This window comes from Triturus cristatus, chromosome 10 (genome assembly GCF_964204655.1).
Source record: "Triturus cristatus chromosome 10, aTriCri1.1, whole genome shotgun sequence".
NCBI classification, from domain to species: Eukaryota; Metazoa; Chordata; class Amphibia; order Caudata; family Salamandridae; genus Triturus; species Triturus cristatus.
The window spans coordinates 1,227,948,424-1,227,968,995 of NC_140593.1; the positions used below are offsets into that span (position 1 = coordinate 1,227,948,424).

General features: G+C 44.5%; 1 protein-coding gene across 7 annotated transcripts in view; it reads right to left on the minus strand.

Moving 5' to 3' along the window:
• The window catches only part of ATP2B3 (ATPase plasma membrane Ca2+ transporting 3), a 988,364-nt gene that overhangs the window by 58,467 nt on the left and 909,325 nt on the right, over nucleotides 1-20,572 (minus strand). For all 7 annotated transcript variants that reach the window (XM_085629813.1, XM_085629812.1, XM_085629811.1 and 4 more), the window contains 3 exons: nucleotides 19,412-19,591; nucleotides 15,653-15,740; nucleotides 9,872-9,978 (listed from right to left, as the gene is read on the minus strand). In XM_085629813.1, coding sequence (XP_085485939.1) covers nucleotides 9,872-9,978; nucleotides 15,653-15,740; nucleotides 19,412-19,591 — 375 coding nt within the window. The remainder of the gene's footprint in view (nucleotides 1-9,871; nucleotides 9,979-15,652; nucleotides 15,741-19,411; nucleotides 19,592-20,572) is intronic.

Consider the following 20,572-nt stretch of genomic DNA (forward strand, 5'->3'; position numbering starts at 1 on the left):
GTGAATCCAGAGCACTAACATGTGGTGAACCTGATTCCAGAGCACTAACGTGTGATTCCAGATCACTAATATATGACAAGGCCTGATTCCAGAGTACTAATGCGTCTTGAAGCCCGGTTCCAGATCACTTTGTGATGAGGCAAGATTCCAGAGCACTAACATGTAATGAGGCCTTATTCCAGAGAAGTAATGTGTAATGTGTCCTGATTCCAGGGCACTAATTTATGATGTTATGTTATTTCGTGTTATGTTATAAATACTTGATATATCACACAAAAACCACTAGTTTCTTGCAACCACTTGACAAACCTGTGACAGGACAATTTACCATGAACATGCTTGCATGGACCAGGCTTTTAAGGAATTTCTATAAGGCAGGGTTCCACAATGTAGGTGTGCAAGATGAAAAACTGTGGCCTTCTATTGTGGTTTTTACAAATCTTGGTAGAACAGGAGAGTGCGCTGATGCAGAATTCAGCCTATGAGTCGTTATGAGACCCTGACGTGTGAGTAGTCGCGCTTTATAGGATTCTGATTGATTGATATGTATATGCTCATGTGGTCAGCGATAAAAAGGCCTTACATGCTATATAGCTAGAACCTTAACTTGAGTTCTATATTCGAGTGGTAACCAGTGTAGTTGTTGTAACAGTGGGGACGCGTGGGTTTTGTAACCAGTCGAGCTGCTGTGTTTTGAATGATTTGCCTCCAGTTTAACTCTTCGGCTGGGAGGCCTGAATATAACAACTTGGCACAGTCCAGCCTTCATTATATCAGTGGCACAACTGCAGATTGAAGGGCGTCCCTAGAAAGGTATGACACCCCTTTATTAACCTATTTCATTCGGGAAATAACTACTGAGGAAGTTTGTAACTGCACAGAAGGTTTTCCATCAATACTAACTCCCAGTCCCTTGACAGCAGCCTTGGAGGAAGGTAACATTCCCCCTCTGCTAGCCAAAACTTGTTTATCTCGAGGTCCTCAGTACAGCACCTCAGGTTTGTCTACATGAAGTTTTAAATAGTTAAGACCCATCCAATTCCTTGAGTATCACATTATATTTTGGACTACAATTTGTTCAAGGAGATTGACTATTGACTCTGAACAAGATTTGCGACTCATCTGCATGCATGTAGAGTTTACATCCTTTTGAGCAAAGTTCCTCTTCATGCATGTAGAGTGTACATCCTTTTAAGGCAAGTTCTTTGGCCAGAGATTGGACATATTTATTTGAAAAAGGTGTAGAGACAGTGTAGATTCCTTTGGGACTCCCCCGGATACATGTCACCTCTTGGCCATATAAGAAGACAGCTGTACTGTCTGGGGACAATCTGTCAAAGAAGATTGCATCCAAGACAGCAAGCCTGTGCCTGGTCCTTAAACACAGCCACTTTGCCAAGGATCAACATAGTTAAATGTTCGACCATGTCAATAGCAGCAGACAGTTCAAGCAGAATCAGGGCGGTCGCCTGTCCAAGATCTTGTTCTCGTCTAAGGTCTTCCATTATGGCCAACATAAGATACCATGTATTATGCTTGGTTGGTAGCCTGGTGTGAAGGGGATGCAGGAAGTCTGTACCACGAAGTTGATTACTCAATGTTTTGGGCTTGTGGGATTTTCCCACAGTAGGGAAGTAAAGAGATTGACCTGTAGTTGTTCAATTTAAGAGCCATCATTGTTTTTCTTTCAAAAGAGTTAGGCTCACTGCTTTTTTTTAAAGGATGGAAGAACCAAACCCTGTACCAGTGACACATGAATCGATGCTTGAAAATACTCACCAGGACTGACCATAAGTGTAAAGAGATGGTCATGGGGCACAGATCTAAGAGCGAGACAGATTTTATTTTGCAAGCCATGTTCTGTAATTTTACCAAATCCTCCTTAGGTATTTCATATCAGAGATCGTCATTAATCCGGCCTAGCATGTGCGTTGGCGGGAAAACGCCTTGAGCTATCGCCTGTCTGATTGCTTTGATTTTGTCTACAAAGTCGCTGTTCAGCTGATCTCAAAATGTCTGATTGGGAGTTGACCTGAGGGCCAATCTATTCTGGAGGTCCATTCTTGAACCGCTTTGAACACCTCCTCCTGTGTCTTGGAGGCCCTCTTGATCCTGTTTGTGTCTAGTGCCTTTGAGTGGTTGTCAATGCCTGTTTCCACCCGGCTATGCCTTCTTTCATATTGTCTTTTGCTCCTGATGGCGTACCCTAGTGTTCCCAACAAATAATATTGATGTTACCCAAGGCACTCGTTTCTCTGTCTGTTAAGGTGTCTAATAGGTGGGGCATGTTTGTTTAGTGCTACATTCACCCAGTGGGGTGAGGCCAAGTTAATGTCCTCAGACAATTCCAGCATGAGACTTTCTAGAGTCTTTTTTTCTTGTCCTTTTTACACCATTGGTGAAATGCTTTAATTTTATTTTGCAGTTTCTGACAGCGATAGAGAAAACGGAATCAACGAGTAATCAGACCAAGTACAAGGTTGAACCGCCAACTCTGGTAATTCAGAATTATAAGCCTTCACCAAATGCAATGTTTGTCCCATTGCATGAGGGGGAACATGTATAATTTAATTTATATCACACGCAAATCACCCTGGAAGGGGTATCTCGGTGCTGTAGAACTAAAAAAAAGTCAGTAGGTCCACACATTTGATATTCTTTAGTCCAGCCCTCGTGTTCTTCTGCCCAATAGGTGAAATCTGCAAATATAACAAGTTGGGGATGGTCTACCTTCAGGGAACAGGACAACTCATACAAATATATAGAAAGGGAGGGTACGCAAGGCGAAGGCTCTGGAGCTATTTCATTCTCCACCCTGAAGAACAGAAGTTCAGTATCTTTTATGGGATCCATATTTAACAAGGATAGAGAAAGGCCGTGGCTTATGATGGCTGCTGCTTTGCCACCTCTTATGCGTTCTGCTCTATTCCGACTAAACATTTGGTATCCCAGCGGGATTGCCTCCAGTAAAGCAAACGCTAAGCTATACGTTAGCCAGTTTGTCAGTCTGAGCACTTCTAAATCTCTCATTCTAAAGCAGGTGAAAAGTTATTGAGATATGTGATAAGCCCTGATTCAAGAGCTGAATCCAGAGCTCTATAGGTGCGGTGAGGCCTGATTCAAGAGCCGTATCCAGAGCTCTATAGGTGCGGTGAGGCCTGATTCAAGAGCTGAATCCAGAGTTCTATAGGTGCGGTGAGGCCTGATTCAAGAGCTGTATCCAGAGCTTTATAGGTGCGATGAGGCCTGATACAAGAGCTGAATCCAGAGCTCCATAGGTGCGGTGAGTCCTAATTCAAGAGCTGAATCCAGAGCTCTATAGGTGAGGTGAGGCCTGATTCAAGAGCTGAATCCAGAGCTCTATAGGTGCGGTGAGTCCTGATTCAAGAGCTGAATCCAGAGCTCTATAGGTGCGGTGAGGCCTGATTCAAGAGCCGTATCCAGAGCTCTATAGGTGCGGTGAGGCCTGATTCAAGAGCTGAATCCAGAGTTCTATAGGTGCGGTGAGGCCTGATTCAAGAGCTGTATCCAGAGCTTTATAGGTGCTATGAGGCCTGATTCAAGAGCTGAATCCAGAGCTCCATAGGTGCGGTGAGTCCTGATTCAAGAGCTGAATCCAGAGCTCCATAGGTGCGGTGAGTCCTGATTCAAGAGCTGAATCCAGAGGTCTATAGGTGCGGGCGAGGCCTGATTCAAGAGCTGAATCCAGAGCTCTATAGGTGCGGTTAGGCCTGATTCAAGAGCTGAATCCAGAGCTCTATAGGTGCGGTGAGGCCTGATTCAAGAGCTGAATCCAGAGCTCTATAGGTGCGGTGAGGCCTGATTCATGAGCTGAATCCAGAGCTCTATAAGTGCGATGAGGCCTGATTCAAGAGCTGAATCCAGAGCTCTATAGGTGCGGTGAGGCCTGATTCAAGAGCTGAATCCAGAGTTCTATAGGTGCGGTGAGGCCTGATTCAAGAGCCGTATCCAGAGCTCTATAAGTGCGATGAGGCCTGATTCAAGAGCTGAATCCAGAGCTCTATAGGTGCGGTGAGGCCTGATTCAAGAGCTGAATCCAGAGCTCTATAGGTGCAGTGAGGCCTGATTCAAGGGCTGAATCCAGAGCTCTATAGGTGCGATGAGGCCTGATGCAAGAGCCGTATCCAGAGCTCTATAGGTGCAGTGAGGCCTGATTCAAGAGCTGAATCCAGAGCTCCATAGGTGCGGTGAGACCTGATTCAAGAGCTGAATCCAGAGCTCTATAGGTGCGGTGAGGCCTGATTCAAGAGCTGAATCCAGAGCTCTATAGGTGCGGTGAGGCCTGATTCAAGAGCTGAATCCAGAGCTCTATAGGTGCGGTGAGGCCTGATTCAAGAGCTGAATCCAGAGTTCTATAGGTGCGGTGAGGCCTGATTCAAGAGCCGTATCCAGAGCTCTATAAGTGCGATGAGGCCTGATTCAAGAGCTGAATCCAGAGCTCTATAGGTGCGGTGAGGCCTGATTCAAGAGCTGAATCCAGAGCTCTATAGGTGCAGTGAGGCCTGATTCAAGAGCTGAATCCAGAGCTCTATAGGTGCGATGAGGCCTGATTCAAGAGCCGTATCCAGAGCTCTATAGGTGCAGTGAGGCCTGATTCAAGAGCTGAATCCAGAGCTCCATAGGTGCGGTGAGACCTGATTCAAGAGCTGAATCCAGAGCTCTATAGGTGCGGTGAGGCCTGATTCAAGAGCTGAATCCAGAGCTCTATAGGTGCGGTGAGGCCTGATTCAAGAGCTGAATCCAGAGCTCTATAGGTGCGGTGAGGCCTGATTCAAGAGCCGTATCCAGAGCTCTATAAGTGCGATGAGGCCTGATTCAAGAGCTGAATCCAGAGCTCTATAATTGCGATGAGGCCTGATTCAAGAGCTGAATCCAGAGCTCTATAGGTGGGGTGAGGCCTGATTCAAGAGCTGAATCCAGAGCTTTATAGGTGCGGTGAGGCCTGATTCAAGAGCTGAATCCAGAGCTCTATAGGTGCGGTGAGGCCTGATTCAAGAGCTGAATCCAGAGCTCTATAGGTGCGGTGAGGTCTGATTCATGAGCTGAATCCAGAGCTCTATAGGTGCGGTGAGGCCTGATTCAAGAGCTGAATCCAGAGCTCTATAGGTGCGGTGAGGCCTGATACAAGAGCTGAATCCAGAGCTCTATAGGTGCGGTGAGGCCTGATTCATGAGCTGAATCCAGAGCTCTATAGGTGCGGTGAGGCCTGATTCAAGAGCTGAATCCAGAGCTCTATAAGTGCAATGAGGCCTGATTCAAGATCTGAATCCAGAGCTCTATAGGTGCGGTGAGGCCTGATTCAAGAGCCGTATCCAGAGCTCTATAAGTGCGATGAGGCCCGATTCAAGAGCTGAATCCAGAGCTCTATAGGTGTAATGAGACCTAATCCCAGAGCACTAATGTGTAATGAGTCCTGATTCCAGAGTGTTAATTTGAGATGAGACCTAATCCCAGAGCAGTAACGTGTGATAAGGCCAGATTCAACAGCTCTAATTGTGATGAAGCCTAATCTCAGAGCGCTAACATTTAACGAGACCTAATCCCAGAACATTAATGTGTAATGAGCCCTGATTCCAAGCACTAACGTTTCCTGAGCCCTGATTCCAGAGTACCAATGTGTAATGAAGTCTGATCCCAGAGCACCGATGTATCAGAAGCCTGAAGACACAGCAGTAACAAAGTGTGAGGAAAGCTGATCCCAGAGTGCTAATAATATATGATAAAGCCCAGTTGCAGAGCAGTAACGTGTGATGAGGCCCAGTTCCTCACATTAGCTTTGCAGAGTTAAAGCCATCCAATATGTAGGCCGACTAAGGGCTGTAAAGGCAATGATCACATTGGACATCTCAACCAATGCGCTGCCATCATTTGGTCTTGACATCTTTATATCAACAGATATATGCTGAACAATCTGCTTGGTAACTCTCTCTCTCGACATCTCGTCCATCTGCTCCATGGAACAGAAGTAGGCCAAATATACAGACGGGCAGGTTAGCTCTGAAGTGGAAGCGACTGTCCCATGAATCAGTAACCTGGAGAACGTCGGAGATTCAGCAGCTGAAAGAGGCCTCATCTAGGGCACTGTGAAGAGCGTCCTGGAGGAACACTGTTCCGTTACCTTTGTCACCCAACAAGCACCAGCAGCCATCATGAATGGCCGCCACGAGCTGGCTGTGTCCAGGGAGGACCCCGTCCTCCATACACCTGAGGGACACCAAGCATCAATCACCATGAAGGCAGCATTCAAGACCATAGAGAGGAGCTGTGCGCAGCACCTTCAATGAAGCCAAGATTCCAGCTCAAGAATACACTTTGCCACCCATGGGATCCTCAAGGAGGAGAAAATGGACAATGATTCATCATATTTTTATGTTAAATATTAATGTAAATTAATTTTGCATATTTATTCTAAAGGTAGACCACAATAACAAAAATGCTACATTACTATTAAATTATTTTTAATTAAATCCTTAATTTCATTATGTTACCTATACTTATTTATAAATTAACTATTTTCTGAAATAAAAAATATTTTTTTGAAATTTAATTTGAATTTTCTTAAAAATAAGTTCCAATCTAAATAAGTTTTTTATTAGTATGGGTTAATAATTATTAAAAGTGATGTATAAAATTAATTAACAGTAATTTGAATATGTTGTAATAAAAGTAATTGTTACATTAATTTATAAATTCAAAAAAGGTTGAGAACATATGTTGTAGTTAAATCATTTTATTATTTTTAACATTAAATATATATTTATTTATATTTGTGACTATTTTAAATCATTTAATTTAATCAAACACTATTTTCTATGGGAAAGGAAAAGTTCCTGTCACTATTATTTCCCATGGGAGGATGTTGCAGTACCAGCAGTTAACCATGTGTGGTGCAAACCTACTCCAGCTCTGAGGTGAAGTAATTTACTACTGTTTTGGGTCCCTTTAGGGCTGTAGTAACTTTAGGAGTACAGATTGTGAACAGTAATTGGCTTACTCTTTTGTGGATGTGCGCATGTCCTTCCCTTAACCCCTCCGAGTTAGTAGTAAGTCTGTCCCTTTTCCCTGCCACTCCCCCAGTTCCTCCCACACTCAATGCGGAGTAATAAGCTTACCTGTGTGAGGATATACATTTGCGGGTTTGTGAATATCATTTTGTAGTACTTTAGTTGCACTAATGTAGTCCTACTAAATATACTACAAAATGCAGTGTCTGAATAGGCCCCTCAGTTCCTAATCTGTGTTTGCGTGTAAAACCCTGAGAGAGATGCATGTATGAACACGTATCCATGCTCACACACACCTGCATATGTGTGTGTCTGTTTGAAATGTCTCTATAAGCTGTTTCTAAATTTGTTTCATGCGCCGGACCTGCTGGCCTTGCCGATGCTGTTTTTGGGTAAAAAGTCTTTTTTCTCTGTCTTCTGATGAAAGTGTCTTCACAGGGGCTTCTGTGGTTAGAGAAATAGCTTGAACTTTGGATATATGCTGCAGACACTTCTTGAGGGTTGTCCCCAATGTACTGAGAGCGAAACATGTATCGGCTGTCAAGGGCCTGTCATTAAATCGCGACTTATGATTCATTTTAAAACTTGATACTGGATTCAACTGTGATCCCTGAGTCCTAAAAAATTCTAGAAAAGACTAACTTATGTCAAATGCGAATACAATAAAGAGAAGTTACTTTGATGAAAACGCATGTTGCTATATTTCTCGATGGGAATTTGTGGGAAATGAATAAAAATAATGAATACCTAAGTGGTCCATAGACCTCCATCCCACTCAAAAGACAGTTATCAATTTCTGATCAGGGCGGCCCCTCTTTGTGGGGTTCAACAGCTTCTCCATTCATGTGCATAGACACACACCACTAGAGGGTCTATTATGCTGCAAACTTGGGGTCTGCCTTGAACCTTGCTCTTCTGGCCCTGTTCTTCTTCTGAGACAGCTGGTCCTCTCACCCCTTCACGCTGACAGGCTCTAGGGCCAGTGGGGTGTCTTATCAACTTAGCACTCACTTAGACACAGGTTTTGCAAGTAGGAGTCCCAGAATCTCAGACTGCAGTCCATGCACAAGGCTGGAGCCCCCTTGATGTTTAGTTGCCAAAGACAGACTCGTTTTCTCACCAGGCACAGTCTATTTGACTCACAGCTGAACAGGGTGGCTTTCAAGATCAGCCAATCATTCAATCATTCAATCAGGGAATTGTCAAGTGCGCTGGTCAACCGTGAGGGTCTCAAGGCACTGCGGTGGGCAGGGGGGTAAGCAGCTCTGTTCAGTTGAAGAGTCAGGTCTTGAGGGATTTCCTGAAGACGTTCAGAGAGTGGGCGCTCCTGATGTCGATCGGGAGCATGTTCCAGGTCTTGGCCACTATGTAGGAGAAGGCTGATCTGGCTCTGCGGATGTGCGGTGTTTTGGCAAGGGCAAGGTCGGCGGTTCGGAGGTTTCTCTTGGGTACGTAGAAAGAGATTCTCTCATTGAGGTATTGGGGCCCTGAGTTGTGGAGGCATTTGTAGGCGTGGGTGAGTATCTTGAAGGTTACTCTCTTCTCGACGGGGAGCCAGTGGAGGTCTCGCAGGTGTTGGGTGATGTGTTCATGTCGAGGGATGCCGAGGATGAGTCTGGCTGCAGTGTTCTGTATGGTCTGGAGTTTGCGGAGCAGAGGCTAGTTGATTCCGGCATAGAGGGCGTTTCCGTAGTCCAGTCTGCTGGTTATGAGTGCGTGGGTGACGGTGTTTCTTGATTCAGGGGGATCCCTTTGAAGGTCTTGCAAAGGATGCGGGGGGTGTTGAAGCAGGTGGAGGCGACGGCGTTGATCTATTGGGTCATGGAGAGGGAGGAGTTGAGTACGATGCAGAGGTTCCGGGCATGGTCTGTGGGGGTGGGGAGGGCTTCCGAATGTGGTGGGTCACCAGGTGTTGTCCCATGCGGTGGGAGATAGTCCGAGGACAGATAGTGTGGCTAAGATTGCATATATTAACCAAAGGGCTTCCTGTTCCGTAGCTTTCAATATCCATCCAGATATCCCTCCTGTGGCACTGCCGGAAGTGAGCACAACAAGCCCTCCAGGCACATAGTGAGTATTCACAGCTTCCTGGGTCATTCATTAACATTGTGCCACTAAAGACACATGACATGCCTGTGTTACTGGATGTTTACAAGGTTCTAAAGACTTTCCTGTTGGCATGACTCGCGTCTGACCACTACAGCGCACACCAAACCTTTATTTCACTAAATCAAACCTGTCTGGTATTCTTTGCGCTGCCTTTTTTTAAAAAATGCAACAAACATAACACACCAACATGGCTTCCGGAGCCTCTTTGCATCAACTGGTCCTGCTCAGGCCACAAAGAACCACTCCTCAGCATCCCTTGGTCCCCTACAAAGATCCCTCCTCACTTTCAGGCTCTCATTGTGAGCTTTTACTTCACACCCACTCACGTTTTCACAACAAATTTGTCCCATGGGTTTCATTTACCCCTTTTTGACACCCCCAAATGTTTTCGTCCCTCTCTTAATCGTCATGCTACCCTCATACGGGTAAAACCCTGTACTATCCACCACTTGCGTATACATTACCATTTTCTGATTGTTTCATTGACTCATCACACATTTAATGAGTTCAGACCAGATCACCACTGTTGTGAATTTCTGGCGCCATCACTGTTGGATTGTGCGCGGACATTTGATTAGGGGTAAGTAACTCTCTTTTCCTTGCACTAGATCCAACACAAGAAGCAACAACAGAGTGTCATGGATTCCATCTCCTCTGCAGATTCACAACCACTTACTTTTTCAAGTATGAACTCTACAAGAAGACTTTGAAGGTCTACAAGCCCTTTGTTTTTTTACCATAGCAAACCCGACATCAGCCTTCTTCAGTGCAGGACCATCGTTGGTTCCGTCACCCGTCACAGCCACCACTTGCCGCTGGTCCCCGATTGTGCTGTCTATGATTCCTGCAACACAGGCATAAGAAGGCGCCGTTACTGAGGAGCTATGCACAACATTCACCTGGAGACAGCTTGCGTTAATAAAACGGAGAGGCCGCTGTGGACTTTCAGGGCCCCGGCACAATGCAGACAAGCAAGGTTTCAACCCAAGGACTTCTCAACACCTGTAAGACAGCAACTTGGGAATTCATTTTTTTGCTTAGAGTTGTACATTTTGCAACCCCTTGCATTTATTATTGGTTCATCCAGATTTATAATTTATGGTCATTTTATAGTTGGAATCGTGAGGGACACTTGAACGAGAATGTTCAGGAAACTTGGATTTGAAGTTCAGGAGCTGGGGAGGGATAATTCCAGCATCTTGGGCTTGAAACCTCCTGCTGGTAACATTTCAGCATTCTGTACTGGACCTTCTGGGATCATTTGTTTCCATTTGAATAGAACACTTTTTCACCCACTGAATGGGCAAGACCACAGAAGGAGCGGGGCCTGTTCGGGGAGTGTATCCTTAACCTGGGGGAACGAGATGCTGGGCCAGATTTACAAGGAACTGACGTATCTGCATAGATGCGTCAGCTTCCTAGCGCCAGTGCCACATGTCCTGGCGCCACCATGGATGCGCTGTATTTACAATATAGTGCTCCATGGCGCAAGGATTAACAGATGCGTCACAAATTCTGACCCATCTGTTGGCACAAAAGTGACGCATTGCGGGAGTTGCTCATGAGAGTTACGCCACTCCAGCTATGCGCTACAACAGATAGGCGAGTCCCTTACAAAAAGCCCTGCGTCATTCCTTACGCCTGGTCTGAGCAGGCGTAGGGATTTTGACTCAGTGAAGGTGTAGAGTGACGCAGTGAAATGTAAATTTCACTGCATCAGTTCTACATGGCTTTTTTGCATGGGAACACCTAGCCTGCATATATTATACCTGATGCAGGTATAATCTGACTCAGGGCTGTATTGTTTGCGCACACGTTGCATCAAAAAAAGTGAGGTAAGAAGGCGCAAGGGGCTTGTAAATCTGCCCTGCAGTTGTAGGGTCCAGCTTATGTAATATTCCGCAGCTTTTGCTCTCACTGTTGGGGTGACCACTCACCCCATTATGGTACCTCAAGAGGATGTGGGAGGGTTGTACTGCTTTAGATAGTCTGTGGTGTGCTCGGTCCTTCTAAAACTTTATGAGTTGTTTATTGGCCTCTTCTGGCCACAGGTCTGCAGACAAAATGCTGATAAATAAAACTGGTGGCATATTTATCGCCACCAGAATGTCACTTTTTTTGATGTTCTGGTGGCAATAACCCCTTCGCCTTATTTAGAAGGCGATGTTAAGCCCGTTAACGTGAGTTAATGCCGAATTGTAAATCACGCCCTTTCAAACAGCACTTAGCGTGAAAGGGGCAGGCAATGGACGTAGCAGTGGGCCTTCCACCGCACCAGCCATTGCTTTTTGATGCTGCTTGCTATTTACAAGGCTGGCATAAATATGGGGTAGTGCCAAAAATAAGACCAGGGAAAACCTGGTCTTAAACCGGCACAATGAGTAGAAATTATTAATTTCTCCTCGTTTTTGTTGTTTCTATGTGTGTTGCATTGTGCAGCACACATAGAATGGCAAATCGCCATCAGTGATTGTTCATGTGCAGGAAAGTGTCCCTTCCTGGACATAAACAATCATTAGATAATGGCGAGTTGCAACTTCTATGTGTGCTGCATTCTACAGCGCACATAGAAGTGACAAATTGACATTAGTGATTATTTATGTGCAGGAAGGGACACCTTCCTGCACATGAATAATCATTCAATGCAACGCAGGCACCCCTACACTATGGTACAAGCGTGACTGCGTTGGCACTAAATTTAGCACCAGCGCTAGGTGAAACGCAGAGGTGTGCCATACTATTGTAAATACTGCACATCCCTGCATTTTCAGAATGTTGGAGCGCAGCATTACCAATGGTCGCGTAACATCGCACTCCGCCATTCTCTTATGAATATGCCCCATTCCTCGTGAATACGGTGACATGTGTGGGCTAGAAAGCAAAAGACACACAATTGATGGACGGAATGCAGAACAAATCAAAACATTCACCCCCAGTCAAGAGATCTGGGTTAAATCCATCATTCTTTTGCTCACCATGCCACCCCAGTTTAGACCTGGCTATATGCAAATCAGTCTTGACCCTGTGCCTCATGGGAACAGTCCAGCCTGAAGAGGGGTGAAACCCCGAAACCGGTCCTAGGATGCTTGTTTCCAGTCCAGGGAGGACCTGGCTTGGCAGTTCGGGCTGGATTGTTCCCATGAGGCACAGGTTCAAGACTGCCTCGGTGGATGGTGCATGTACTCGTTCTTCCTCAGTGGCTGAACATGTCCCCATGAAACTAGTGAGTAGGGGTAGGTGGGTGACACAGGATCATCTGTCCACTCCCCAGACTTGTGTGTGAACGGGATCTCTATCCACTCAGGGCACAGATTCCCACCCATTTCACACTCTGAGCCCCTACCTGCTCATCGCAGAGCCGCCTGCCCTACAGGTCATTTGATGGGATCAACTGCTTATAGAACTGGATGAAACCTGTGCTTAATTTTAGCCAGTGGTTTCCGGTGCTCGACACCGGCACCTAATTGGCAACCCGGCGCTTGTGACAGTCTGCCACAAGGGGGCGCTGTCTGGACGATTTGGAGATGACCAAAACAACAGTTAATTATTAATTCAATATGCATTGAAAATGACTGTTACCTGCTGCCCAAGCCATTCCTATAGGTTTGGGCGCATGGGATAGTCCGAACTGTCGCACTTGTAGGACTGTGATGGTTAGTGGTTGTGTTGTTTCTGTCATTGGCAGCGCTAGCACGCGCTGTGTGTTGTGCACGCTGCAGGTGCCTCCTGGCGAGAGTCCTGGCACTTACAAATTAAGCACTGGATGAAACACCATGTGGACCTCTGTGATGGGGATGCTATGGGACTTCTGTAGGAAGAGGCTGCATCAAGGGGTGCACAGGGTGGCGGTGAACACAGGCAGACACCAAAGAACTGCCTTTTTATTATTTTATGTAGAAGTGGTATTTAGCCCAGACCAGGCCCAGGGGCGTCAAAGTGCTGGACTATAGTTACAATAGTTACAGTGGTAGAGTGATGTCCTGTTGTTGCCAATGCTTGTTTCTCCACCTGACCCTACCCCTGATAGGACCCAGCCACAAACTAGCACGTCATTTGGATCATTCTTCAACCCCCTTTTCTAAAATAAAAATATAAAACAATTCCAAATTGCTAAGCAATAACTCCTGCCCCCACTCCTGTTTCCATTTTGTCCTGCAGGTTCTTATACAAGATTGATTAAACAAATGTTGGCCTTTCGTGAGAGTTTTCTGACTAATTCCAATCTTACCTCTAATCACCGAGGGAATAAAGGTTTGGAACTTCAAACGAGATTGAGAACTTTACTATCTGGGCATAGGATGGGGGACAACAAAGGTACACCGAGAGGGCTTGAAAGGATTAACAGGTCTTCCAGTTCCAGCACCTGACCATAAATGAAGTATGTGGAGCAAATGTCGCTGCTCTCGGTTTGAGGGTATTTTGGACTAATCTGGATCTTCTTCTGACGGGAACACAAGGATTGTTGAGGCTCTGTACTGGGAATGGACTCAGAATCTAGGTGGAAAGATGTCTGGATCCAAAATTAACACCTTTGCACCAAGGAATGAAAAATTCCTCTGAAACAGAATCTTATTTTGACTGGATACATTTCCTTGGACATCTTAAACGTTTTGTAAAATATGAATTGGAGAACTACCAGTTGCAGCATCTACTGTTCGATCTCTCTCATCTCTCAGCCCAGCACTGTTCACCATCTACATGGAACTCCTCTCAGGCATAATTGAAGCACACAGATTTGACACCATATCCTACGCCGACACGCAGCCCGTCCTATCCCTGACGACAACGCCAACACCTCCAGAAGCAATTTCATGAACTGCGTGACCAGTGTGGTAGACTGGATAAAATAAAACTACCTGACACTAAACACAGACAAAGCGGAAGTACTGATCTTGGGAAACAAGATCTCACCCTGGGGTGACTCCTGGTGGACAGCGGAACTAAGGCCCACGCCAATCCCATCGGAACATGCCAGAAACCTAATATTCATTCTGAACAATAAACTCTACATGGCACCTCAGGTAAACGCCATCACTGCCTCTTGATTCCACATCCTAGGAATGCTACATAAGATCTTCAAATGGCTACCTCAAACCACCAGATGCACTGTCACTTGAGCCCTCATTACGAGCAGGCTGGGCTACGGCAACGCATTCTACACCGGAATCCCAACCCACCTCACACAGGGACTCCAGACCATTCAGAATGCCCTCGTCGCACCCTCATCTCACCTCAGAGAGCTCCACTAGACCCCATCCAGAAATGCTGCCAATTCAAAATGCTCACCAAGGCATTCAAGGCCCTCGACAACAATGGACCTGCCTACCTCAACCACTGCCGTCACTTCTATCAACCCAACTGCGCTCTACATCTCTCTCTCGCACATACCCCAAGCAGAGCTGCAGGTCGCATGTTTTCCTACATCATCCCCAGGACCTGGAACGACCTTCCCAACACATCAGGGCCACCTCTTCACGACTCGACTTGCGTAAGAATCTGAAACCTGGATCTTCAACTAACCCATAGATCTCCTTCGGATAACCCATACCTACTCTTGCTCGACCTACACACCTGTTGTAGCTCTTGGATACCCTCACGGGTGACAAGTGCGCCAACAAATCTACATAACAAATCATACCAGAACACTTACGAGTTAGGTGCAACTCAGTGCGAAGAAACCTGGTGGTCAGACTGAACTATTCTGGATGGTATATCCACACCTAACTGTGCTGATTACAAGGTAATACCGACAAAATGAAGAAAAACTGGACAGACCTATTTTCTTCTGGATGGAAAACCATGCAGATTATCACTAGAATGTACCACCTGCTGGTAGCAGGTGGTAAATGTGAGTGGGAGACAGTTCAGGTATGGGAAGAGTGACAAGGGAAGAGTGGACTTCCTGGGGGGAATATTACTTCCTGCCCAGTGGCATAAGATGGGGTCAGGTGCAGCCATATGCTGAGGCTTGACTAGCCTTGCAGTTTTAACTGAAAGCAATATTACTGAACAGATTTTCTGGCCAATAAAATCAGATGCAGCAGTCCTCCATCTTGGTTACTTAGAATTAAGGAAAGTGGTTTCTCCCCCATATTTATGTATATTGTATTTCTTTTAGAATACAACGTCCACTGGTTTATTTTATTTTTTAAGCAAATAAACGTATTTTTTGTCTTTGACTGATGCACTAAATATTTATATAAACGTCAAGCCAATATAAGGGAGCAGTGATACCCTCTGACTGATGTCACTAGACGGTCTTTTTGAGTTTAGTGGTACCAGAGGTGTGGAGTGGAGGTGTGTGAAAGGTGGAAGACAGACAGAAATAATGAGTTTGGCTACAACAAACATGCAAGTGTCATCAGAGATGCTGCTGTTGAAAAGAGACCATTCGAATCAAGAACTTTATCATACGAACTTCCTCCTTTCTTTGTGTTGCTTGGCCTTTACTTAAATCCATTTGGTGACTGGTCATACAACTTCTCACAGGTCACTCACTCTCAGTGTCCAGTCCTTACCTTTAACCAGGGTGTGTTTATCCGAGGGCGAGGACCGCGCCAGCACCCGCAGCTTCGGCCACACCTTATCCAATCGCTCCTGTTCAACCTGAAGGGAAGGTGAATAGCGCAAGGTTATTTACTCAGACAATCCTCAGCATGGGCCATTCTAAAGTGACAGATCACAGACAGTGAGATGCTGGGCCTGGTGACATATCAGATACGACACAGAAAGGACACAGGTTTGGCCAAGAAAGTCGCACGTAGGGGTTCAGTTTGAGTCAAAGTCCTCCTGCTGCGTTGGGGGTGACCACACTCTGGGGACAAGGAGTACTGCCATAACACACGTGCACTCAAGCCAGAATGTTTACTGCCACTTTGCCATTGTTTACCGCTGTGCTCCCAGCTGTGGTTGGGGCAGACCTTTTGTAAAACCTTGGTGAGAGCAAACAACAGTCTGTTTCAAGAAGCTCTGGTATCTAGTTATTGGCCTACCTGGTGGCATGTTCTTAAACATCAGCCAAGACAAACTCAGTAGAACATCAGATATGACTCTAGCAGCTAAAAAGGTTACCTTATCACAGTTGTCTCTCTAAAAAAAGGAACCTGATGTTATTCATCATGGTGGAAAATCATTATCATTTGCTAACTATAACCTGGGAAATATAGGACAAGCCTGTCCTCTCAGTGCTCGACTGCTGCCCGCTACCTTTTCCCAACTGTTCTGTCCCCTGATTTCCACTCTAAAATCCAGCCACATAGCTGTCTCGGTTCTGGAGCTGATTTTAAAACCCTGTCTGAAAGTACATGTAACTTCTCTCTGTATCGTATTATTTACTCCATTGTACCACAGTATTAGTAACCGTAGATGTCATCCTGAAAGTATTTATTATTCAATCAAATACGGATATATGTTTGTAATAGCTTGAAGCTTCTTGTAACACTGTACATATTTGCAAACTTTCGTGGCCTGGAAGCCATGAGGCTCAGGGTTACACCTTCCACTCTTCTTAACAGAGTTTCCTCATTTTCAAAACCTGGCAAGGGAAGCAAGATTTTGTGAGAATAATATGGCTAGTACATATATATTACCTAGTGACATTCGCCACTAGGTAGTTCTAGCTAGGTCAGTTGTTTCACTGGAAAAACTTTTTTTGTGCCGCTAATAATTTTGCCACCGTTTGACGGATCACCACAAAACTTTTTTTTAAATTTGCTACTTATTGACTAGTTTGGGCATAGAAAGTTTCGGGGTGATCCATTAGGTGGGGGCCGAGAAAAAGGGGAAGGCCCAGAAACACAAGCCATGCTTGTTCCATAGACTTCTTTAAGATGACCTACAGCAAAAGCTGCTGCCCGGAATCACGGAAGCTAGATGTGGGCCCGCAGATTGTGCTTTTTGTAGTTTGGTGTAAATCCGTCCTGTAGTTTTTGAGAAATCATGGTTAAAAAATTATTTTATATATGGACAGTTGGGACCGAGAGAGGCTTGAGAGACTCTTGTGGGAGCGCCAATTTCAAAATAGAGATTTCTGATTGGCCCAGGGAGCTTTATTTCCCTTGGACCATCGGCTCCCGCTGGGGCCCTTTTTCTCAGCCCATGCCTGACGAATCATCCCGAAAACTCTCCACACAGCAGCTGAAGTGAGTGCCAAACTAGTTTTGAAAATGTTGTGCAGATCGTCAAATGGCACCAAAGTTATTGTCTGTCTGTCTGTCTGTCTGTCTGTCTGTCTGTCTGTCTGTCTGTCTGTCTGTCTGTCTGTCTGTCTGTCTGTCTGTCTGTCTGTCTGTCTGTCTGTCTGTCTGTCCGTCTGTCCGTCTGTCTGTCTGTCTGTCTGTCTGTCTATCTATCTATCTATCTATCTATCTATCTATCTATCTATCTATCTATCTATCTATCTATCTATCTATCTATCTATCTATCTATCTATCTATCTATCTATCTATCTATCTATCGATAGATATACATATATACAGATAGATATACATAGATAGATAGATAGATAGATAGATAGATAGATAGATAGATAGATAGATAGATAGATAGATAGATAGATAGATAGATAGATAGATAGATAGATATAGATATGGGTGTATTCCTCAAAGCTATTTCGTGCCTCCTCGAAGGAAGGGAAGATCCTGCGAAGTAGCTTTATTGGTGAGAGTAACATGATTTAGCCACATCAGCTTGTATTGGGGAGAAAGGCATATAAATCAGTTCAATTTTTATGTATTTTAGCTTTTGCCTTTAAGTATCTATTTTTCTAGGAAGAGGCCCTGGCAGCTGAAATGACTATCTCTTTCCTTTGCTGTGATGCCTCTTATTTTGTATAAACGGTACTTAGACTTTGGGCTTATCAAAGTGTTGCTTTTAATTGTAGCACCTGCCTCCCTTACTGTATACTCCAACCCCTGAGGTTTTTCTCATTAGTGAATCATTTTTACCAACCCTTATTTCATTCCTTTCACCCCTTGACTTCATTCTGAGTCCCCCACTCTATTTTCAAACCTCTTCGCAATGCCGCATCTCTTGCTTAATTTCCTGCAGTGTCTGTTGATCCTCTGAGAAAGGTGTGCACCAGAGATGCAAGGGACGGACACACCCTTGTTTTCTTGAAGGGCGCTATGGGACTTCTTTGTCAAGGGTTAAGATCCTTACTTGGTTACTACATAATCGACTGACAGGTTGGATTTAATCCAGGTGGGTGACAAGTTGTTAGGCAGAGCAGCGACCGATATAGAGTCAAAAAACAGATGGGCGTGGAGCCCTGGTTCAAAGAGAAGCTATGGGTTTCCTATTTAAGAAAAGGAAATTATATTGGCTTTAATTAGTGGATAGATACTGTTCCTTCGAGTGATACTTCCTCATCTAGGTGGGAAGCCTTCCTAACTTACTATAGAAAACGATTGCATCCACCGCCTTGGCCCAGGCGCCTACAGAGATCTCAGAAGACCGAAGGAAGACGTATGTTACCTTCAAATGGACTCTGACGCAGGCTCATCATGAAAGAAACAGCCTATGGGAATTGATCTTGGAGGTGTCCCATTCTCCCCCTCCTTGGACAGCAGAGCAGTCAGCTTGTGGACTTTCACAACAAAACCCAGATCAGATTAGCACCCACTATTCAGACATTCAATTTTGACTACTTTGACATTCCCACCTAAGTTAGATCAGTAAAGTTAAGTTAGATCAGAAAGTTAAGTTAGATCAGTAAAGTTAAGTTAGATCAGTAAAGTTAAGTTAGATAGTTAAGTTAGATCAGTAAAGTTAAATTAGATAGTTGAGTTAAATCAGTAAGTTAAATTAGATAGTTAAGTTAGATCAGTAAGTTAAGTTAGATCAGTAAGTTAAATTAGATCAGTAAAGTTAAGTTAGATCAGTAAAGTTACGTTAGATAGTTGAGTTAGATCAGTAAGTTAAGTTAGATAGTTAAGTTAGATCAGTAAGTTAGAGCATTAAACTTTGAAACAGGTGCTGAAGCCTGGATTTTATTCCCAAATTATTTGTCTGTATTTGTAAGTGACACCTTGAGAGGGAGAGGTGGGTGTACTAGGGGACTGTCAGAGGCGTGGTCAGTTCAAATGAGATAAACCCTCAGACTTTTAACTGTGTAGGCACTTCCAAATCTCTTGATTTTCTCATGTTTTAGGTGTTCTCTATTTGATATGTGGGGCATATTCTGTTTCGACTGGCCTCTTGACATTTATATAGATTTTATTTTTGTTGCATTTTGTAAAAAATAATAAAATATTTGGAAAAATCAAAACACTCCTTACCTCTCCCTTCTCGTTCCTGATCCGCCGGTTGAACTCTTTCCCCTCCAGGCACAGGAAGTCCTCACCGGGCTGTATGATGCCGCACTTGGCTGCGATGGCGCGTGCCGTGTTGATGTTGTCCCCCGTGACCATTCGGACGGTGATTCCAGCACGCTGGCATTTTCTGATGGCTTCAGGAACCTGAACAGAGAAGAGCCACATTAAGGGTGGGCACAAGGAATTGTGCCTTCAAGAAATGCCTTCAGCTTCTTGGTCCATTCAAGATCATAACTCAGTGGGACTGGAGTAACTACTCTGGTTCAAGAAGCTTTCACTTCTCAAACTCAGTGAAATCTCAGGAAATGGGAGGGTTCATTTGGGGCTCATGAATATTGCACCAGTCAAAACATTGGCTCAAGCGATTTTTCTCTGTTTTCACAGTCCAATAAATATTCAAATGCATGTGTAAAGAAGATTTTTCTGCACGATTAAGTTATAACATTTACTTCTGAAACACACCCCAGCTCCAGAATGCAGACCAATATGGTTTAGACAAAACTTTCTACATTTTTTGCAAAGCAAAATATTCATACAGTGAGACATGGTCCCTGAAACTCCGCCATGCAGTAGTAAAGAGCGTTAAAACTTTCTCCCCCCACAGAGCCCAACATTTGCTACACAATCTAGGGATCTCCTATGGAAAAAAGGTTTTCAGCTGAAACAGGTGAAAAGGCAAACAATTCAACTTCCTGAATTGTTCCCGTGAACTTTTAATATCAAAACAAAGCAAGGGTTGTCTGCCCAACTTCCAATAGAAATAGTTAACAAAGCTAGTTCAAAAGTATTCCAAGGGTGAAGTACAAATAAAAACAAAATTGCTTCTGGGGTAGATTTCTTTTCACAAGTTTAGAATTTTGTAAGAAGCTGGCTGATGCTTAATACATGAAAATATTTTGATAAGTTTAACTGTGTGCAAATAAGGCCTCTTCAGGAACTGGACAGGATGCAGAGACTCCAGGCTAGGATATCACATCTTCATATGTGTAATGCAAAACCCAAAATCCCATTCCCTAAACACTCTGAGGTACATGTGAGTTGAATTTAAATCTTTTGCAAAGCTCTTTGTTAGCTGTTCCCTTTTTAATGTATTCATTTATACAATGATGTTGTCTAAAATGGTAT